Source organism: Curcuma longa, chromosome 9, assembly GCF_044706935.1.
Source record: "Curcuma longa cultivar G26 ecotype Majalengka, Jawa Barat chromosome 9, ITB_CL_G26_1.1, whole genome shotgun sequence".
In the NCBI taxonomy this organism is placed as follows: domain Eukaryota; kingdom Viridiplantae; phylum Streptophyta; class Magnoliopsida; order Zingiberales; family Zingiberaceae; genus Curcuma; species Curcuma longa.
Genome location: NC_133869.1, coordinates 11043513 through 11059420, shown reverse-complemented (window position 1 = coordinate 11059420; position 15908 = coordinate 11043513). Strand labels below are relative to the sequence as shown.

At 35.1% G+C, this 15908-nt stretch overlaps 1 protein-coding gene across 7 annotated transcripts; it reads left to right on the top strand.

Moving 5' to 3' along the window:
• Nucleotides 1-288: 288 nt before the first annotated feature.
• Nucleotides 289-15631, top strand: LOC141834671 (E3 SUMO-protein ligase SIZ1-like). 7 transcript variants are annotated; one of them, XR_012602343.1, is made up of 17 exons: nt 289-644; nt 2719-2799; nt 3330-3372; nt 4073-4145; nt 4221-4380; nt 5526-5656; nt 6069-6137; nt 7299-7386; nt 9666-9741; nt 10932-11005; nt 11383-11490; nt 11971-12132; nt 12268-12372; nt 12453-12533; nt 12617-13787; nt 14688-14923; nt 15276-15631. XR_012602343.1 is itself a non-coding variant. In XM_074722002.1 (16 exons), exons 1-16 carry the CDS (start codon nt 621-623, stop codon nt 14819-14821), a joined length of 2580 nt encoding a protein of 859 aa, XP_074578103.1. In that variant the 5' UTR covers nt 289-620; the 3' UTR covers nt 14822-15262. The 7 variants fall into 7 exon arrangements, 4 of the variants coding, with proteins under 4 accessions (XP_074578103.1, XP_074578104.1, XP_074578105.1 ...); XR_012602341.1 differs by having other exon boundaries at nt 14688-15096; XR_012602342.1 differs by lacking the exon at nt 15276-15631 and adding an exon at nt 15006-15262.
• Nucleotides 15632-15908: the final 277 nt, after the last annotated feature.

The following is a 15908-nucleotide window of genomic DNA, read 5'->3' as shown; positions in this document are numbered from 1 at the left end:
AATAAAATAAATTGACCCACGAAAGGACAAATACGGCCCAATACATTACTATTCATACTTCCTATTCGACACCCGATCGTATACCGGCGCCCTATCCGTTGTTATCAGTTTGGCTCCATTGCCTTCTCTTATTAGGCCGCGGGTATAGTATTCCGTAGGTTGTTGTATAGTACGTCTTCTGGTGGAGACGTAAGCGTCGAGGGGACTTGTCCAGCGTAATAAACCCGATTTGAATCCGGCGCATAAGTCCGCCACCATAACAGACCCACTTCTCCACCTTCCCTTCATCGAATTCGACGGAGCTCGCCCAATCCACACGGCGGACGGCGACGAATCGCCGGCGATCTGGTACCTCCGTGCTCGCATCGATCATCCTGAATCTGTACAGATTGATCGGTTCCCTCCTATCTCCGAATTCGGTAGAAGATATTGGGCCGTGATGTCTCGCGGCTATGTTGATGCCTGGGATTCCACGTTACCGTGAATCGATCCGGTGATCCGCGAATATGGTTCCTATTTGATCGAATTTTGTGTTGTTTCCGGGTTCGGCATCGGGGAGGTTGGTCAATTGCGATAAAAGCCGAGGAGTTCCGGGAATTCGCCGTGAAGAGCTGGATTTGATGGATTCGGCGTTGAGTTGTCGAGTATCTCCCTTTCCCGTCGTTCTTTCTGAAGTTATTTGTTTTGTTTTAATTACCTTTGGGCGACAGGTGGTATCGTCGAGTGTTGGTTGTTAGATCGATAATGGGAGCAATGCTTCGTTTGCAGTCGAATTGGAGTGAATTTGGTGTTTTGGCAGAACTTCATTTTTCTAAGGACTGATAGAGAGACTTCCACTTTATCTTTTTGCTAATTCAATGATAGCGCAGTTTTTTAACGCCAAATTGTGATCATGAAAAATATTAACCACATAAGTCTCTAGAGTTTATTTTGGTTGTGATGCTAACATTCATTTTCTCTAACGATTATAGATTGAATTGCTTATTGTGTTCAATTCTGATGGAGTCCTAACTTTTCTTCTTCTTACTTTGAGCAAGTAGAAGTTGATTAACCTATCCTTAATTCTTTCGTAATCACTAGTGTTGTGACTCATTATTTCCGCATGAAAATTTTACACCTCTTACTGCTTTAAGGATGGAGTGACATCTTGAGATTCTTGCAACTGGTCTTTCTACTAGGAAATCTTAGATTAGTAGCAGTAGCTTTGGCCTAGTTTTTTCTATAACCAGCCATCCTTTTGGGTTAAATGACACTAAGCCCTTTGGAAATGGTTCCTGGTAATTCAGGTTTAAGTTCTTGGAAATGCTACATGCGAGCATCAGAACTATTGATCATTAAAAGGTTTTTTATGAAGAAATTGAACAATGATTATTTTTCCAAAGTGCTTATTCAATTTCAGTTTTTGAATCTTATTACTTTTCTGGCTAGATGATCAAATTACTGTTCCATTAACAGGAAGTGTTATTGATGCAGACACTTTCATGATTTAGACTATATTACGTTTACTATTTTATTTAGCATAATATAGATAATGGATTTGTTACATATGTCAATATTTTACAGTGATAACTATAAGGAATTTTAGTATGTCATGGATTATGAACTAGGTTACTGTTTGGTACCTGCTTGATATATTCCCATTTTATTCTCATGTTTTTACTCTCTCCTGTAAGAGTGCCAATTGTAGCATGTCTTCTAAGTTGCATCAAATGATATCATAACCACACTTGGCCTTCTACATGATGGTGCAGGAAGGCACAAGATTTGTTAAGAGAGCTATGTGTCCTAATTGTTAATATTTGTTGGTTGTGGTTGAAGGAGCTCTATTTATCTATTGCATGCCCTATACATCATATATTGAATGCCTTTTCTCCACATTTTACTTCTATGTGAATGATGCATACCCTTTCAATATTTAGACTTTTCTAGATTTAATATTTTATGCATGGCAATAAAGATACAAGGAGTCTATTAGCTTAGTAACAATTATTTCCCTCATACATATAGCAATGCCTACATAAAGGCATAATCATAAGTAGTTTAGTATGCCATGATTTATGAATCAAATTACTATTGGTATCACCTTGTGGTCCGCCCCTTATCCTCTCTTCTGTCAATTTCCTGGGATAGAGTATACACTGCAAACATTTTGTATAACATTTAAGTTTACTCACCTCAGCCACCACAATAAAAAGTATAAACAGAATTGGGTATCAAGATATTTGGGTTTATGAATATGGTTAATCCTGTCACAAGCTTATTTTTAAATAGGACTGTGAAACACCCATTTCAAAATATGCACAATAATATATGTGAGTCATGTGGCTAATACAAAGAGAGAAAAAACCAAACAGGTTCTCATCAACATGTGAACTCTCTAATGACGAGGTTAAGTTGTAGAAAATAATAATCAGGAATGCTATTGAGACCAACATAATCTCATCAAAAGAATGCGGACTGACTTAAAGTCTGATTTCCTTTATTTTACTTATTGTTCTATTATATTTAACTGAGTTTGTTTGATAAACCTAATACATCATTTCCAATGGTTCTATATGTGCATGTATAATCATGCAAATGGAACAGTATAAATTTGGGGATGTATGAGTTGAACGTGCTACTTCTTTACCTCTATGTAATTATACACTCTGAGTAGTTTGCAGTAGAATGGATGCTTTCTTGGCAGATTGTAATGCCTTTGTCATTTTATCTCATCAGGATAAGTTAACATACTTCAGAATAAAAGAGCTTAAAGATGTCCTGTCCCAACTTGGTCTGGCCAAGCATGGGAAGAAGCAGGTTAGTCAGTTTTTTCTATTATATGTATGTTTGCAACAAAGTTATTTCAATCCAAATGACAGAATTGCTGCAATTGCAATTTGGTCGCTGTTGAAATAACTACCTCACACGTCATAGTAGCAACAAAAGGGCTAGTACATGTTTTTGTTGTTCACCTATTTTGGCATGTTCACCTCTCTTCCTCACTTGACATTCTCTCTCAATCTGTTGATAATTTGTTATTTGAGAATATTTTTATTTACAGATTTCAATTTCAAGCAGAAGAATAAATTTGCATTTGAACTTTGAATGCTCTTTGTGGAATTATGTGATATTTCTCACTAAAATTGTGTACCATACTCATATTTGAACATATCATATTCAAATGGTTAGCCTGAAAATGGTTATTGGTCTATGATCAGCCATTCTGCAATTGAATTGAGTTTTTATCCAGCTTACAGTCTTTTTATCAGTAGTTTTCATTGGCTGCTCTAGATGGCTTTGCCTGATCTTTGATCTACTTATAATAGTCATGTTATCATATTATGCAGGAATTAATGAACAAAATTTTGGCTCTCCTCGGAGATGATCAAGGTATTGAATTGCTTAAATTTTAATTTGCTATTTCATCCTACCTCATTTTGGAAGCATCATTAGAGTCACTTCCTATGGTTTCACTTTAACATGTAGACCTCTTTCGAAAATAAAATGTAATTTGTCACTCTCACTTTACCTATACTTTCATGTATGCTTTGTTTCACTAAATTCATTTATTTTTTCTAGTTAGTTGACATTGATTATTCACAATTTTGTATTTATTTCCCTGTTCATCATTTCTTTTTGTTAAACCATACTTTGCAGTTTGCAACAGCCAACGAGAGTATAGTTTACTTTATCCTCTCAACATGGATTTCAAATGTTTTTTCTCTGTCTTATTATTTTTCTAGAAAAGCTTAATGCTAGCATCCTGGCTATTACTTGTACTTGTGTAGTGTTGACTGTTGAGAATTTTGAGTGGTTTAGTCCAACATCATGAGTTTAGATGCTTGATAAGATCTCATGCATTTGCTCCTTTCAATATTTAAAAATGGCTTAAAGTTTTTTTAATACATTTGTGCTTAACACAATGTGGAATGATGGGACTTCTAATTGGTTTTCCTCTATCTTGTGTTAGGTGTTTTTGCAGCTGAACCCCATATTCTCCATTTTACTTATGCACTTATTCTTCTCCATTCATTTGCAGTTTCTTTGATATACATCCTGACTAAGAGTGGATTTGATTCTTTCTGTGCAGTTCCCAAACCAGTTTGGGCGAGGAGAAATATGGGGAGAGAAGTAGTAGTTAAAATAATTGATGATACTTATAGGTGATTAGTTCTTTGCTATTCTTGCCCTTTCATCTCTACATTATAGTGAACTGTATTCTGGCATGCCTTTTGCAGAAAAATGCAAATTCCTGGAGCCATAGACTTAGCATCTAAAGTGCAAAATGGCTCGGAATTCAGTCATGCAAAATCTAAGGAAGTGTTTGATTCATATAAGCAAGAAACAAAAGTTTGCTGCCCCTGTGGGAAATCATTAATTACTGAATCAATGATTCAGGTAATGCTGCTGCTCTAATTTTTATAGGCTGTAAAACAATCTCCTAGAACATATATGATAATATAGTTTCTAGTGTTCTTACTAGGAGCATGATAAATGATTTTCATATAACCCTAGTTTACATCAAGGGCCAATCTGAAGTCTGTATCCTTTTTACGTTAGTACCACAAGAGCTCACCAAACTTATTCAACATAAACCTCCTTGGTATAGAATATTTATAGACAAGATTGTGTTAATTGATGAACACATTAATAAATTAAATTCAAAACTTGAATTATGGAGAAAAGTTTTAGAAATAACAATTTTAAGTAGAACTGCAATTGGATATATCTAAATTTAGCTTTAGTAACAATAAAAGAATTGAGTGCATAGTTAAGATTAATAAACTTTAAATTATTATAAGAATTTTAGTTATCTTGGATTTATTATTTAACAGGAGAGAGAGACAATGAAGATATCATTAATATGTTAAAAAATGGATTATTTAAATGGAGAGGAGCTATGGAGTAATGTGCCATCATGTGTCCCTTTTAGGATAAAAGAAAAAGATTTATATGGTCATGGTACAATCCTTTATGAATCAATGTGATGCATTGTAAGGAAGTAACATGTATAAAAAATTAACATTGCAAAGATGAGGATGCATGGGTGTGTAAAGGTACTAGAAAGGATAAATCTTATAAAAGAAAAATATTTATATCTGAGAGCAATTAGGTGTAGCTTATTCTTCAAAGATGGTCGTTAAATTTTATATGTAATTAGAAGAATTTAGTTGATTAAAGTGAAGGTGTAAGGGGCTTAAAAGCAAAAAAGTAGTTGTGTAATAAAGAGTAATTTCATTGATATATACTTTTCATAGTTGGAACACACACGACTTGCTGATGATGTTAATGATTGTGATGATGGTGAAGATGATATAACCTTGCATAGTGCTCATTGGAGGAATAAGATCCGTGTAACCAACCTAAAATGGTTGCCATAACACAACTTGATTATAATGTTGATGATTCTTTGTTTCTGTATCTGATATGTTTTTTTTTCCAGCGATAGCAATCTGCTTTTTTTTAATTGCTTGAATTATTGTTAATATTAGTCACACTTTCTTATTACAGAATGATTTTTTTCCCTTTTTTTTTTTTTGCAGTGCGAAGATATTCAATGTCGAATTTGGCAACATATAGGTTGTGTTATTATACCTGAAAATCCTGGGGATTGTACTCCTGCAATTCCGTCTCAATTCTATTGTGAAATATGCAGAGTAAATCGAGCGGACCCGTATGCCCTATAAACCCTTCTAGTTCTCATAAGCATGTTTTATTAAAGATATCTTACTAATTCATAAGGGATGCTCCAAAAATAGTCCCTGTTCATCTCTAACACTTTAACTTGTAATTATTGACAAACCAGTATTCACCATCCACAAGTTGCATGCTATTTCTTTAACATTTTTTTACAGACTTTAGATATGTTAGACAATTCAATGATTCTTGTCAAGCTCAGGTTTATTTTATTATTTAGCACATCTGAGTTGAAGCTTGTTTCTACCTAGTTTGAGATTCCTTGTTTTCTTCTTGCACAAAATTAGCTCAGAAAGGTTTCTGTTATAGTTTAATCTTTTTCAGTATATCCATCTTTACCGTTATTTCTAGAATAAGTTGATCAGCATAGCAGGTCTTGTGAAATGCAGATTCTGGATAACAGTGAAACATGTTTTGTTCCCAGTGAAGTTGCCTCCTTGTGGCCTAGCAGATGACAGGTAAGTGACCATCTTGTCTTTGATTTGTTGAAGTGTCATGCCTGCTTCTGATGTTGTGATTCATTGATGGTCTGGCAAAACTGTTTGCTTATAACTCAAAACTTCCTATACCTGTTCTTACTACAAAGTTGGAAGTTAGAATTAGTCTAAATTGAGCGTGTCTACTTACATTACCTAAGTTGAATCTTGAGATCTGCCTAACAATATGGAGGCAGGCAGTTGGATCTCAAGTTTTAAATAATGTAATGTCTGGCATGAAGATATCAGCTGTATCTGCCATACTAAATTCTTCATAGAATTTTATACAGAGAAAAGTCTTTAAAACTGTATTCAAGCAGTAGTAATCAAACTCCATAGTGAATATCTTTCTGGAGCATATATGCGGACCTTATGTGGTCACTCCTTTGAATTATATTACTTTTGATCTTAAAAATATAATTTAACTGATTGAACTTGAACCAAATTTGACTATTCATTAAATGATAGTTTGCCCTTACCCCATGATGAATAATAATAATATCAAATTTTTAGCTCTTAAATTGACAGAAGTTACAAAAATATGTAGCACTTATGCAAATTAACTTTTAAAATTGGTTGAAATTGGATAATCTTCTTTAGTAAGCATAAGTATCGATAAAATGCCTCATAATAATAACATTACTTGCTCTGTTCTTGTGACCACATTGTGATATATTTATTTTTATATGAATTATAAGAGAATCTGAATATTCTCAGTTGATATAGATCCACATTCTTTACAACTAAACCTGACATCAAGCCTTATCCAAGTGTATGTCATTTTCCAAATTGCAACAACTTTTTTTATTATCACATTTTTTCACTGAGAGATATCTTCCCTTCTCATTTATTGATTTGTTTCATTATGATTAAATTAAAGATAATCTAGATAGTTTTTCTAGTTAACCTAATGACGTAATTAGGTATGCATGAACCTATTGAAACTGCATTTTGGATGCAGTGCAGCATTGCATATGTTTCCTTTTTAAGTGAGTTGTGGAGTTTCTGCAAGTTCATTGATATATTGGATATTTTGTTCATTGCAGATTCTCTTCTCATTAATAACATGGCTATATGTTTTGTGCTTCAACATTTCTTTTTCTGCATCCTTAAGATGTGTTGCCTATGCTTCTGTCTTTCCAGCACCATTACAGTGCTGAATGAAGAGAGGACATTTCAGTTGCCAAGATCAGATAAGGATCTGTTACAAAGACATGATTACAGTCTCCAGGTTTACTATGATTCTCTTGTTTTCTTTTTCTTTTTAATGGATTTTGGATGAACAATTGTTGTGCATCCAGTATTGGATTAACTAAATAAAGAGTTTAATACAAGATGGTATAGCTCAGAGTCCAGTACAGTCTTCAGAAAAAAAGAGAACTAGATAAAAGGAAGATTCTCTTGTTTGCTTTTACTACAAATTATGTGTAGATGCTTCCGTGTGTTTTTCTCATTCACATCTTTTATAAAGCTACTGGCAAAGTATCTTAATTGCCATTTGGTTGTTTTTCTTGATAGCCTATGCATATTATTGCTTGTGTAATTTCATCTCTTAGTAAGGATTGAATTGTCAACTGCTGTTGAAGCTAATGGAATAATACAAATGATGAATTGGATTGCTATTCCATTTGCATCTAAAATCGTGGTCCAATACCAACCTGACTTCTGGTCAGACCCATGGACCATACTGTACCTGCATTGCTGCATTCACTTGCTTCCCATTGACATGGTATAGGAAGGATACAAGAAGAGGTACAGCAGAAGGAAGAAGAGAAATAAAAAGCTGCTGCCATCACCTACTAAAGCCACTTGTGAGAAGAACATGGACTAAGACAATCTCAGTATAATGGATTTTTAATTAAAAATCCATTAATACTCAACAACATTAACACAGTATCTTATAAACTAATTGTCCCATTAAAAAATCATTATCAAGGTCACTCTTCTTTCTGTGGTTGTCTCTACCAAAGCACAATGCATATCAATTGGTATGTTGTGTGCCACCCAATACGAGTGACCCACTCAGAACAAGATGGTATATTGACCAGTATACATAGTTTCATACCACTTCAGTTAGGAATTAGGCAGTTCACAACCAAACAAGCGAAAAATGGTGGTTCATCTATTGATGTTCTGGAGCGGGTAATTCTTGAACTTACCAAAATAGCACATGATTTTAAACATTGTATCCGTGATACTTATGATCTTTTGCTTATTCCTTTCATAGTATGCATATACATCTGAATTAAATTGTAACTCTCTCCTATGTATACACTTATCTTTCTCGGTTCAAATTGTTAATTATTTATGCTCCTTCTGTACAACTGTGGTAGAAATCTTATTGGTCATTCTCTTACTTCCTGGTTGTGTGGATCAAAAAGTGAGATGATAGGAAGAAAGGGGATGAATGGGATAAGGGAAGACCCTATGCGATGTTCGCTTGGGAGGATGAAGAGGGGATATAAAGGAACTATGGATAAGAGGGAAGGGAGGGAACGGAGAAGGGAGAGATGATCTGCTGTTTTGTTTACTTGAAAAGAAAGAATGGAATAAATGAAGGAAAGAGATTTGATGAATTCCACCATGCAATGCTTGTTGCACTCTTCAGCTTCCTAACTGGACAATACCACATGCCTCGTTGGTTCATGGCATGTGGTATATACAACCATGATGACTCCCAGGGAAACAAGCTCACCAACTACACTGCTCTCAGCCCACATGCCGATCATGAATAAAATATGTAATGAGGCGAATTGAGCTGGGAGGCATGGGGCATGGGGCATGGCAAGACTGTATTGTCAGTTCATGGCATTATCTTTAATTGTGATGATGACTGCTCCAGATCTATAGGCTAGTAGAGCATGAAATTGGGAGAGGAATAAAGTTGGCAAAATTTTCTTTTTTTATTCCGCCTAGTAAGCAACAAGAAGGAACATCCCTGTTCTCACCTTGGCTTTTTCATCCTTCCCCTTTTTAGTACATACTAATATACATATACATTATACACACACATATTGTTTGGTTGCTAATGATACAGTTGAATAGAAATCCATATTTTTATTATGGTAATCAAAGAAGGATTTTTGTGTAACTACAGCTACAATTATCTCGTCTTAATTTACATGTCAAGAGTTAAAAGGATTATAGATCAGAATAGAACAACGATTAAGCTTACGACGGTACATTCATGTTGTTGCTAAATTATTGCAAATTATAAATTGTGAAACTGAATTAACCCTTTCCTCCTTTTAATATTCTTTCTACTTCAAACTCATATTTAGGATAAGTGATTTTATCTTTATTATTTATCTTCCCCATGAGTTTTATGCCATGGTATCATAAGTGATTTTATCTTTATTATTTATCTTCCCCATGAGTTTTATGCCATGGTATCATCTACTATTGCATATGATATACAGAGCAAGTTTTCATTTGGCTGTGTTTTACTATTTTAGTGGAGCAAGATGTTAATTACTGAATATCTATCATAACAGCATGCCCTCTATGTAGGTTTGGTGTCTTCTACTCAATGATAAAGTTCTATTTAGAATGCATTGGCCCCAATCTGCTGAGTTGCAGGTCAATGGTATGGAACTACAATTCTAGTTGTTTATGATTGACATGTGACATTAACTTTCTCTCCCAGTTTTTATTAATTATGGTTATGCCATGTGTTGAATATTTCTTCAGGACTTAATTTATAAGGCCATAATTAGTGAAACAAAGGCATAGTATTTCAGATTAATAATTGCATGTGACCAAAATTTAAAATTGGAGGTATGTGAAAGTTCCAATGGCTTTCCATCACACAGTTTTTTTAGCTAGCAACTAGCAATTACTTATTCGTTTAACTTGGTTTCCCACTGATTGTTTAAATTTTGAGATGTCTTTTCTTTTTTTGTCATTATCCATAGAATATTGATATTTGTAAAACACACTTTGTATGAAGTGATGGGAGGATTCCTATAACATTCCTGAGAAAAGTTGATAGAGATAACTTTAGTGTGTATCTTGGACTTTTTTCCATGAAGCTTCACATTCTTCTTTTTTTTTTTTTAGTTTCTGTGTCTGAAAATTTTCTATTTGGTTTAAGGGCACATGAGGATCAGACAACACTTTTTCATTTTAAGCATCTAATCTTTATCCTATTAATGTTACCTTCATCATTATATCCTTTTTGATAATTGATCCAGCATATCTAAAACTTTTATTAATATCGAGATCATGACCATCCATTTTGGCATTCTCTTGATTCTATTTTGTATTACTAAAACTACATTTCATTTCATATGTTCACTTTTGCTTCTACTTAACTTAGATCCTTCAGTTTCTTAAGGTTTTCTCCAAAATTCACAACTCATTCTTATGTTAGTTGTCAAAAAAGGCCAAACCAAACACATCCTAAAAATGGTTTGGATACTTTATCAATATACATAAAACTAAACGACACTGTAACATCTATCTGGTGATCCGTCTTTATTGGGGACAGTTTGTTGTGGTTAGTTTAATGAATGCTACAAATTGCTGGCATGGATGCAGGACTGGCATCTTATGATTAGCAAGTGACCTAAGTGATCTCATGCATAACCACATCCAAAGAGAATATAATCGGCTGATAAACTTCCAGCATTCTAAGATACAATCCACTAAGGTGGAAATTAGCAATATTATGCTGCAGTTCAATGCGAAGTTATATCATTTTCAGGGAGATTATTAATTAATGGGCAAGAGATTTTGTCAATTATTTATGCATTCTTTATCTTCCTTTGTTAACAGGTGTTTCAGTCAGAGTGGTTGCTAGACCAGGCTCACAGTTATTGGGAATAAATGGCCGGGATGATGGTTCAGTGGTTAGTTCTTTGCTTCCCTTACATTGACATGACTATGCCCGCATAAACAAACCTAGGTTGTTCCATCTTGGTGGTGTTGTCAATGCATTTTACTTGAATTTTTTTTTTGATTGAAAAACATTCTCTGTGAAATCTTAGTGTGTCACTGCAATCCACTTTGATCGTTGATTTACTTTTGCCTGAGTAGTTACTATTAGCAAACATTAAATCATGAAGCTTGTAGAATAGAAGCTTTCCATAGACCAAAATAAAAGGTATATATATATATATATTAAAAGATTTTTTTTATAAATCTCCAAGTTGTGAGGGTACTTTTGTTCATTTAGCTATTCCATTTTTTCCTTTTTTGGTTATTATTATCTAATTTATGATTTCAGATCAGCACATTTAGCGTGGAAGGAGTTAACAAAATTGTTTTATCAAGGCGTGATGCTCGTGTGTTCTGCTTTGGAATCAGACTTGTCAAGAGGCTTACAGTTCAACAAGTAATGTAACTATGTTTTTATTGAATTAGCAACATGGATTTCAACTGAATTCAAATTGTTCATTGATGATAATGGACCTTTTGTACTACCTGAAGTTAGATGATTCATTGGACAAAACTTAAACCTCAAAAATTGGCTTTTCTTTCATCTTAGTTTCTATTATCTGGTTCATTTGTTTGGTAGCTACACAGGCATCGAGCCTCATCCAGATTGTTGGGAGCCTTGTGTATGCTTTCCTTGCCCCTTTCATTTCTGTTTTGGATTTGTTATATCTCCTAACAATTATCTACCTCCAGATTGCTGTATGTATAATTTAACATACAGCAAAGCTTTTTGAGTAAGATGTTATAATAGCTAAACCATGAAATAACTTTGATGGATACTTCTTTAGTTCCTATATTCTTTTGTTTCAACCTTTAGTAGAGATTAACGTTGAAATGAGTGAATATTATTTTAACCAACTTGTTTTTCACCATGTAGGTTCTTAGTCTGGTACCAAAGGAAGCAGATGGTGAGCATTTTCAGGAAGCTCTTGCTCGTGTTCGGCGCTGTGTTGGTGGTGGAGCTGATACTGAAAATGCAGACAGTGATAGTGATATCGAACTAGTAGCTGATTCTGTTACAGTGAATCTCCGTTGCCCAGTAAGTGAAAGTGTACAATTCCATACTAAAATATTGAATCAATCTTGGGTTGATGAATTTAAGTATCCTGGTTGTTGACCTCTATTCCTTCATGACCTGGATGCTAACTGAAATATTTTCTTAATATACCTTCAGATGACTGGTTCTCGGATTAGAATAGCAGGCAGGTTCAAGCCTTGTGTTCATCTAAAAGGTTTTGATCTGGAAGCTTTTGTAGAGCTTTGTCAGAGATCTCGGAAGGTTATGCTGTTCTTAGAACCTTTTCCCCTCACCTTTCTCTTTATTTTCCTTGTTTCCTCATAAAGATTTCTCTCTCACAGTGGCAATGTCCAATATGCCTTAAGAACTATGCACATGAGAACATTATTATTGATCCATATTTCAATCGCATCACTTCCATGGTAGGTCTATGAGGAACTTCAGTTTAATACAACTTTACTTTTTTTGTTGATTTATCATTCCACTTTCGTTATGGTGCTAACAGCTTCAAAATTGCGGAGAAGATGTAACTGAGGTCAATTTAAAGGCTGATGGTTCTTGGTGTGTAAAGGGTGAAGTAGAATATCGAGATCTTTCCAAATGGCATTTGCCTGATGGTACCCTCTCAGATATTGTAGATGGACAAGAAAAATCTGATTTTGGCAATCTAACACATGCAAAGCAGAAAAGTCCTTCAGAAAGGGCATTCACTCAAAATTTAGGAATAAAACTCGATGCAAATGGAGGACCTGAAGATAATGGGTTCTCATCATCTCGGAGTCCTATTCTCAGGCTTGAAAATCATAGTCAGAACATAATAAATATGAGCAGCAGTGCAACTGGAAGCTATAGAGAAGGAGAAGACCAAAGCATAAATCAAGAATTTGAGGGGCCTTTTAATTTGTCATTGAACAACAACAATGAGTTTGATTCTTTTAATATTCGTTATGGAACATACAATATTGAGGATGGACCTCCTGTACCCTTGGAACCAGATGTGATTTGCTTGAGCGACTCTGATGAAGATAACATTGCATTAATTTCTCATGAGCCTGCAAATGGAGTTCATGCAGATGATAGTGATTTGGTTCCTTTTCCAACTCATCCCAAGATTTCAGAAAGATACTCTGAGAACCCTGGTCCAGAGACAAGTGGAACATCATTCCTCGAACTATTTAACAATACTGATGATTTTGGGATGCCCATGCCCATGCCCATGTGGTCAATGCAAACTGGCCCTCCGCCAGCATCAAACTTCCAACTTTTTCGTACAGAGGTCCTAGATGCCTTGGATGATCCGCATGCTACTCTTGACTGTCCACCCTTCGATGGCTATGATTTGACACCAAGTAATGGCGAAGAAACTTCTCAAGTCTTAGATTTTTCAAATTTGCTTCCCAGTACTGCAATGCAAGAAAGCTTCATCAATAATCCCCTTGCCTTTACAAATGATGATCCTTCTCTACAAATTTTTCTTCCTAACCAGCCAATTAGTGTAGACCTTCAGGATGACATGATTATCCAAACTGATGCAACTAACGGAATGAACTCGGATGATTGGGTATCTCTTAGACTCACTGCTGGTGGTGGTCACAGTGAGTCTGCCCCTTCAAATGGATCAATAAGGAAGCCAGAGCCACCAAATGAGACTCAGATGGATCCATTAAGTGCTGCTGGTAAGCACCTTTAAGCAGAGACGCTAATTCTCATCTCATTCATGGTCACCTGTAGCTTACGGTCACATATACAAATACACCACTTTGCTATCGAGATTTTGCAATTAGTAGTCCCTATTATATCTTGGAATTAATGCAAATTAAGAATTTAATTTTTGAAGCTTTTGGATTTGTAATAGTTTATTTTTATAAGATTTCCCCTTTAGCAGAATAAGTCTTTAAACAAAGTCTCAAGTTGGTAATTGCGTTATCTAGTATTGTAGAGAAGTTTTGGTAATACTTTAATTTAATTTGGTACATTTCTTTTTATGTATATGTATAGGGTTATCACTTTCCTTGAATACTTTTATTGATTTTCTTTTGTTTTGTTTGGTCTTTAAATTTTAAAAGGGACACCAACCCTCAATTTTAATCATCTTTTTGCATGATAATATTTCCAGTTCCTGAGATTTCGTTCCTTATATGAGATTGTTCATCCCTTGCGATGCATCAAGCAGTATCAAGCATCAGCGATCTCTGAGTTAGTTTTGGTTCATTTCTTATTCACATATGAAATCAGTTTTCATATCAGTCTCAGTGCCGAAGACCTTTGCAAGAAAGCAGAGATGCTAAAATGGAAGTCATGGAACAAAGAGTCGGTTCCTCCCCCAAAGAATGGGGAACTCCTAAAAGAGACAAAAGATTTATTAGTGTGACTGCAGATTTATTAGTGTGTTTTGTTAATTACCATTGGGATTTCGAAATGCTTTCTCATTCTAATGAGTTCTATGAAGTAACTTGGCCTTCAACTTTGCTTTGCATGCCTAGACAATACCTTTTAATTCTTTTCACATTCCTGATCATCTTTGGTGTATGTTTTGCTTCTCATTTCTGCATTTGATTCTTAGTTTGTGCACACAGCCCCGTTGTTACTAAGCATAAACCACAGCGAAAGCAATAGGCCATCTCCGAGAACTCTACGGTCGGATTCTTCCCCTGGGCAACAACGGGCAGTAAGGCGTCGGTGTCTGTCAATAGACATCGATTCCGATTAGTCGTCAAGTGGCAACTCAATTTGGATTTGGAACCAAGAGGTGGCTTCATGTCAGAAGACAAGCCAATTTGCAAGGATAGCTGGATCTTCCAACTGCCCAAAGGTATCTATCTATCTTTCTTTCTTTCTTTCTATCGCATATACTGTCACAAACCAGTGATGAGGTGATCTCGAGTGTTTTCCAGTTTTCTAATATGAGCCAAAGCCACTCTTGCGCCGCGGAAAATTGTACAATTAGATTCTATAGGAAAGAAAGTCGATAATATGCCTGATTAGGTAAGATAAGTTATTGTTCATGTACTAAAATTGTTTCATTAGTTAAGTTTATACATGTTGATAGCCTAATACCCGATATTGGTGGCTGTTGAAGAGAGTATTTGTCCAGTGGTTACAGTTTGATGATTGCTTTGGATTGAGAGAATTCTGTTAATTAACTACACTCGGTGTTTATGCAGGGATGTTCTTTTGAGTTCAAGCTCTTCTGCTCAAAAATGTCGAAATCAGTCTCCTTTCCTGTCTATGGTACCAAAATATCCTCTTCACGTTCTATTAAGCTATTTCACCAAATAGACTGATGGACTATACCATAGTTTGTAGAATCGCGATCTAGATCGTATGATTCGGAAGTACCAAATCGTTCTTGGATCGCATAGGATCATTTTTTTGTGGTGGGATCGGAACAAGATCAGTGGAATCAGTGTGATCCTACATTGTAACAATTTTTGTTGACCTTTAAATTGGGTCATCTTATGATTTTTTTTTGACCTAGAAACCCCAATCCTACTAATCCTGACCGATCCAATATTATCGATCTGATTCTGATTCCACATCGATCCTATATAGGATCATGATCCTACAAACTATGAACTATACGTTTGGTGAAACAGACTTATCTTATATCAGAATTTTATGAAAATAATTTATTTTAGTTCTTGAGTTGTTTTGCCAAATAGTTGGGGAAACAACTTGGACTGAGGGTATTTTGGTGCATGGGCTGGGAGGAGGCATGCATTTTTGAATAGGAAGGTTAGAAAAGAATTACACATTTTTTGTTGGATTATGTTAAAATAACATTTTTATATTTGATT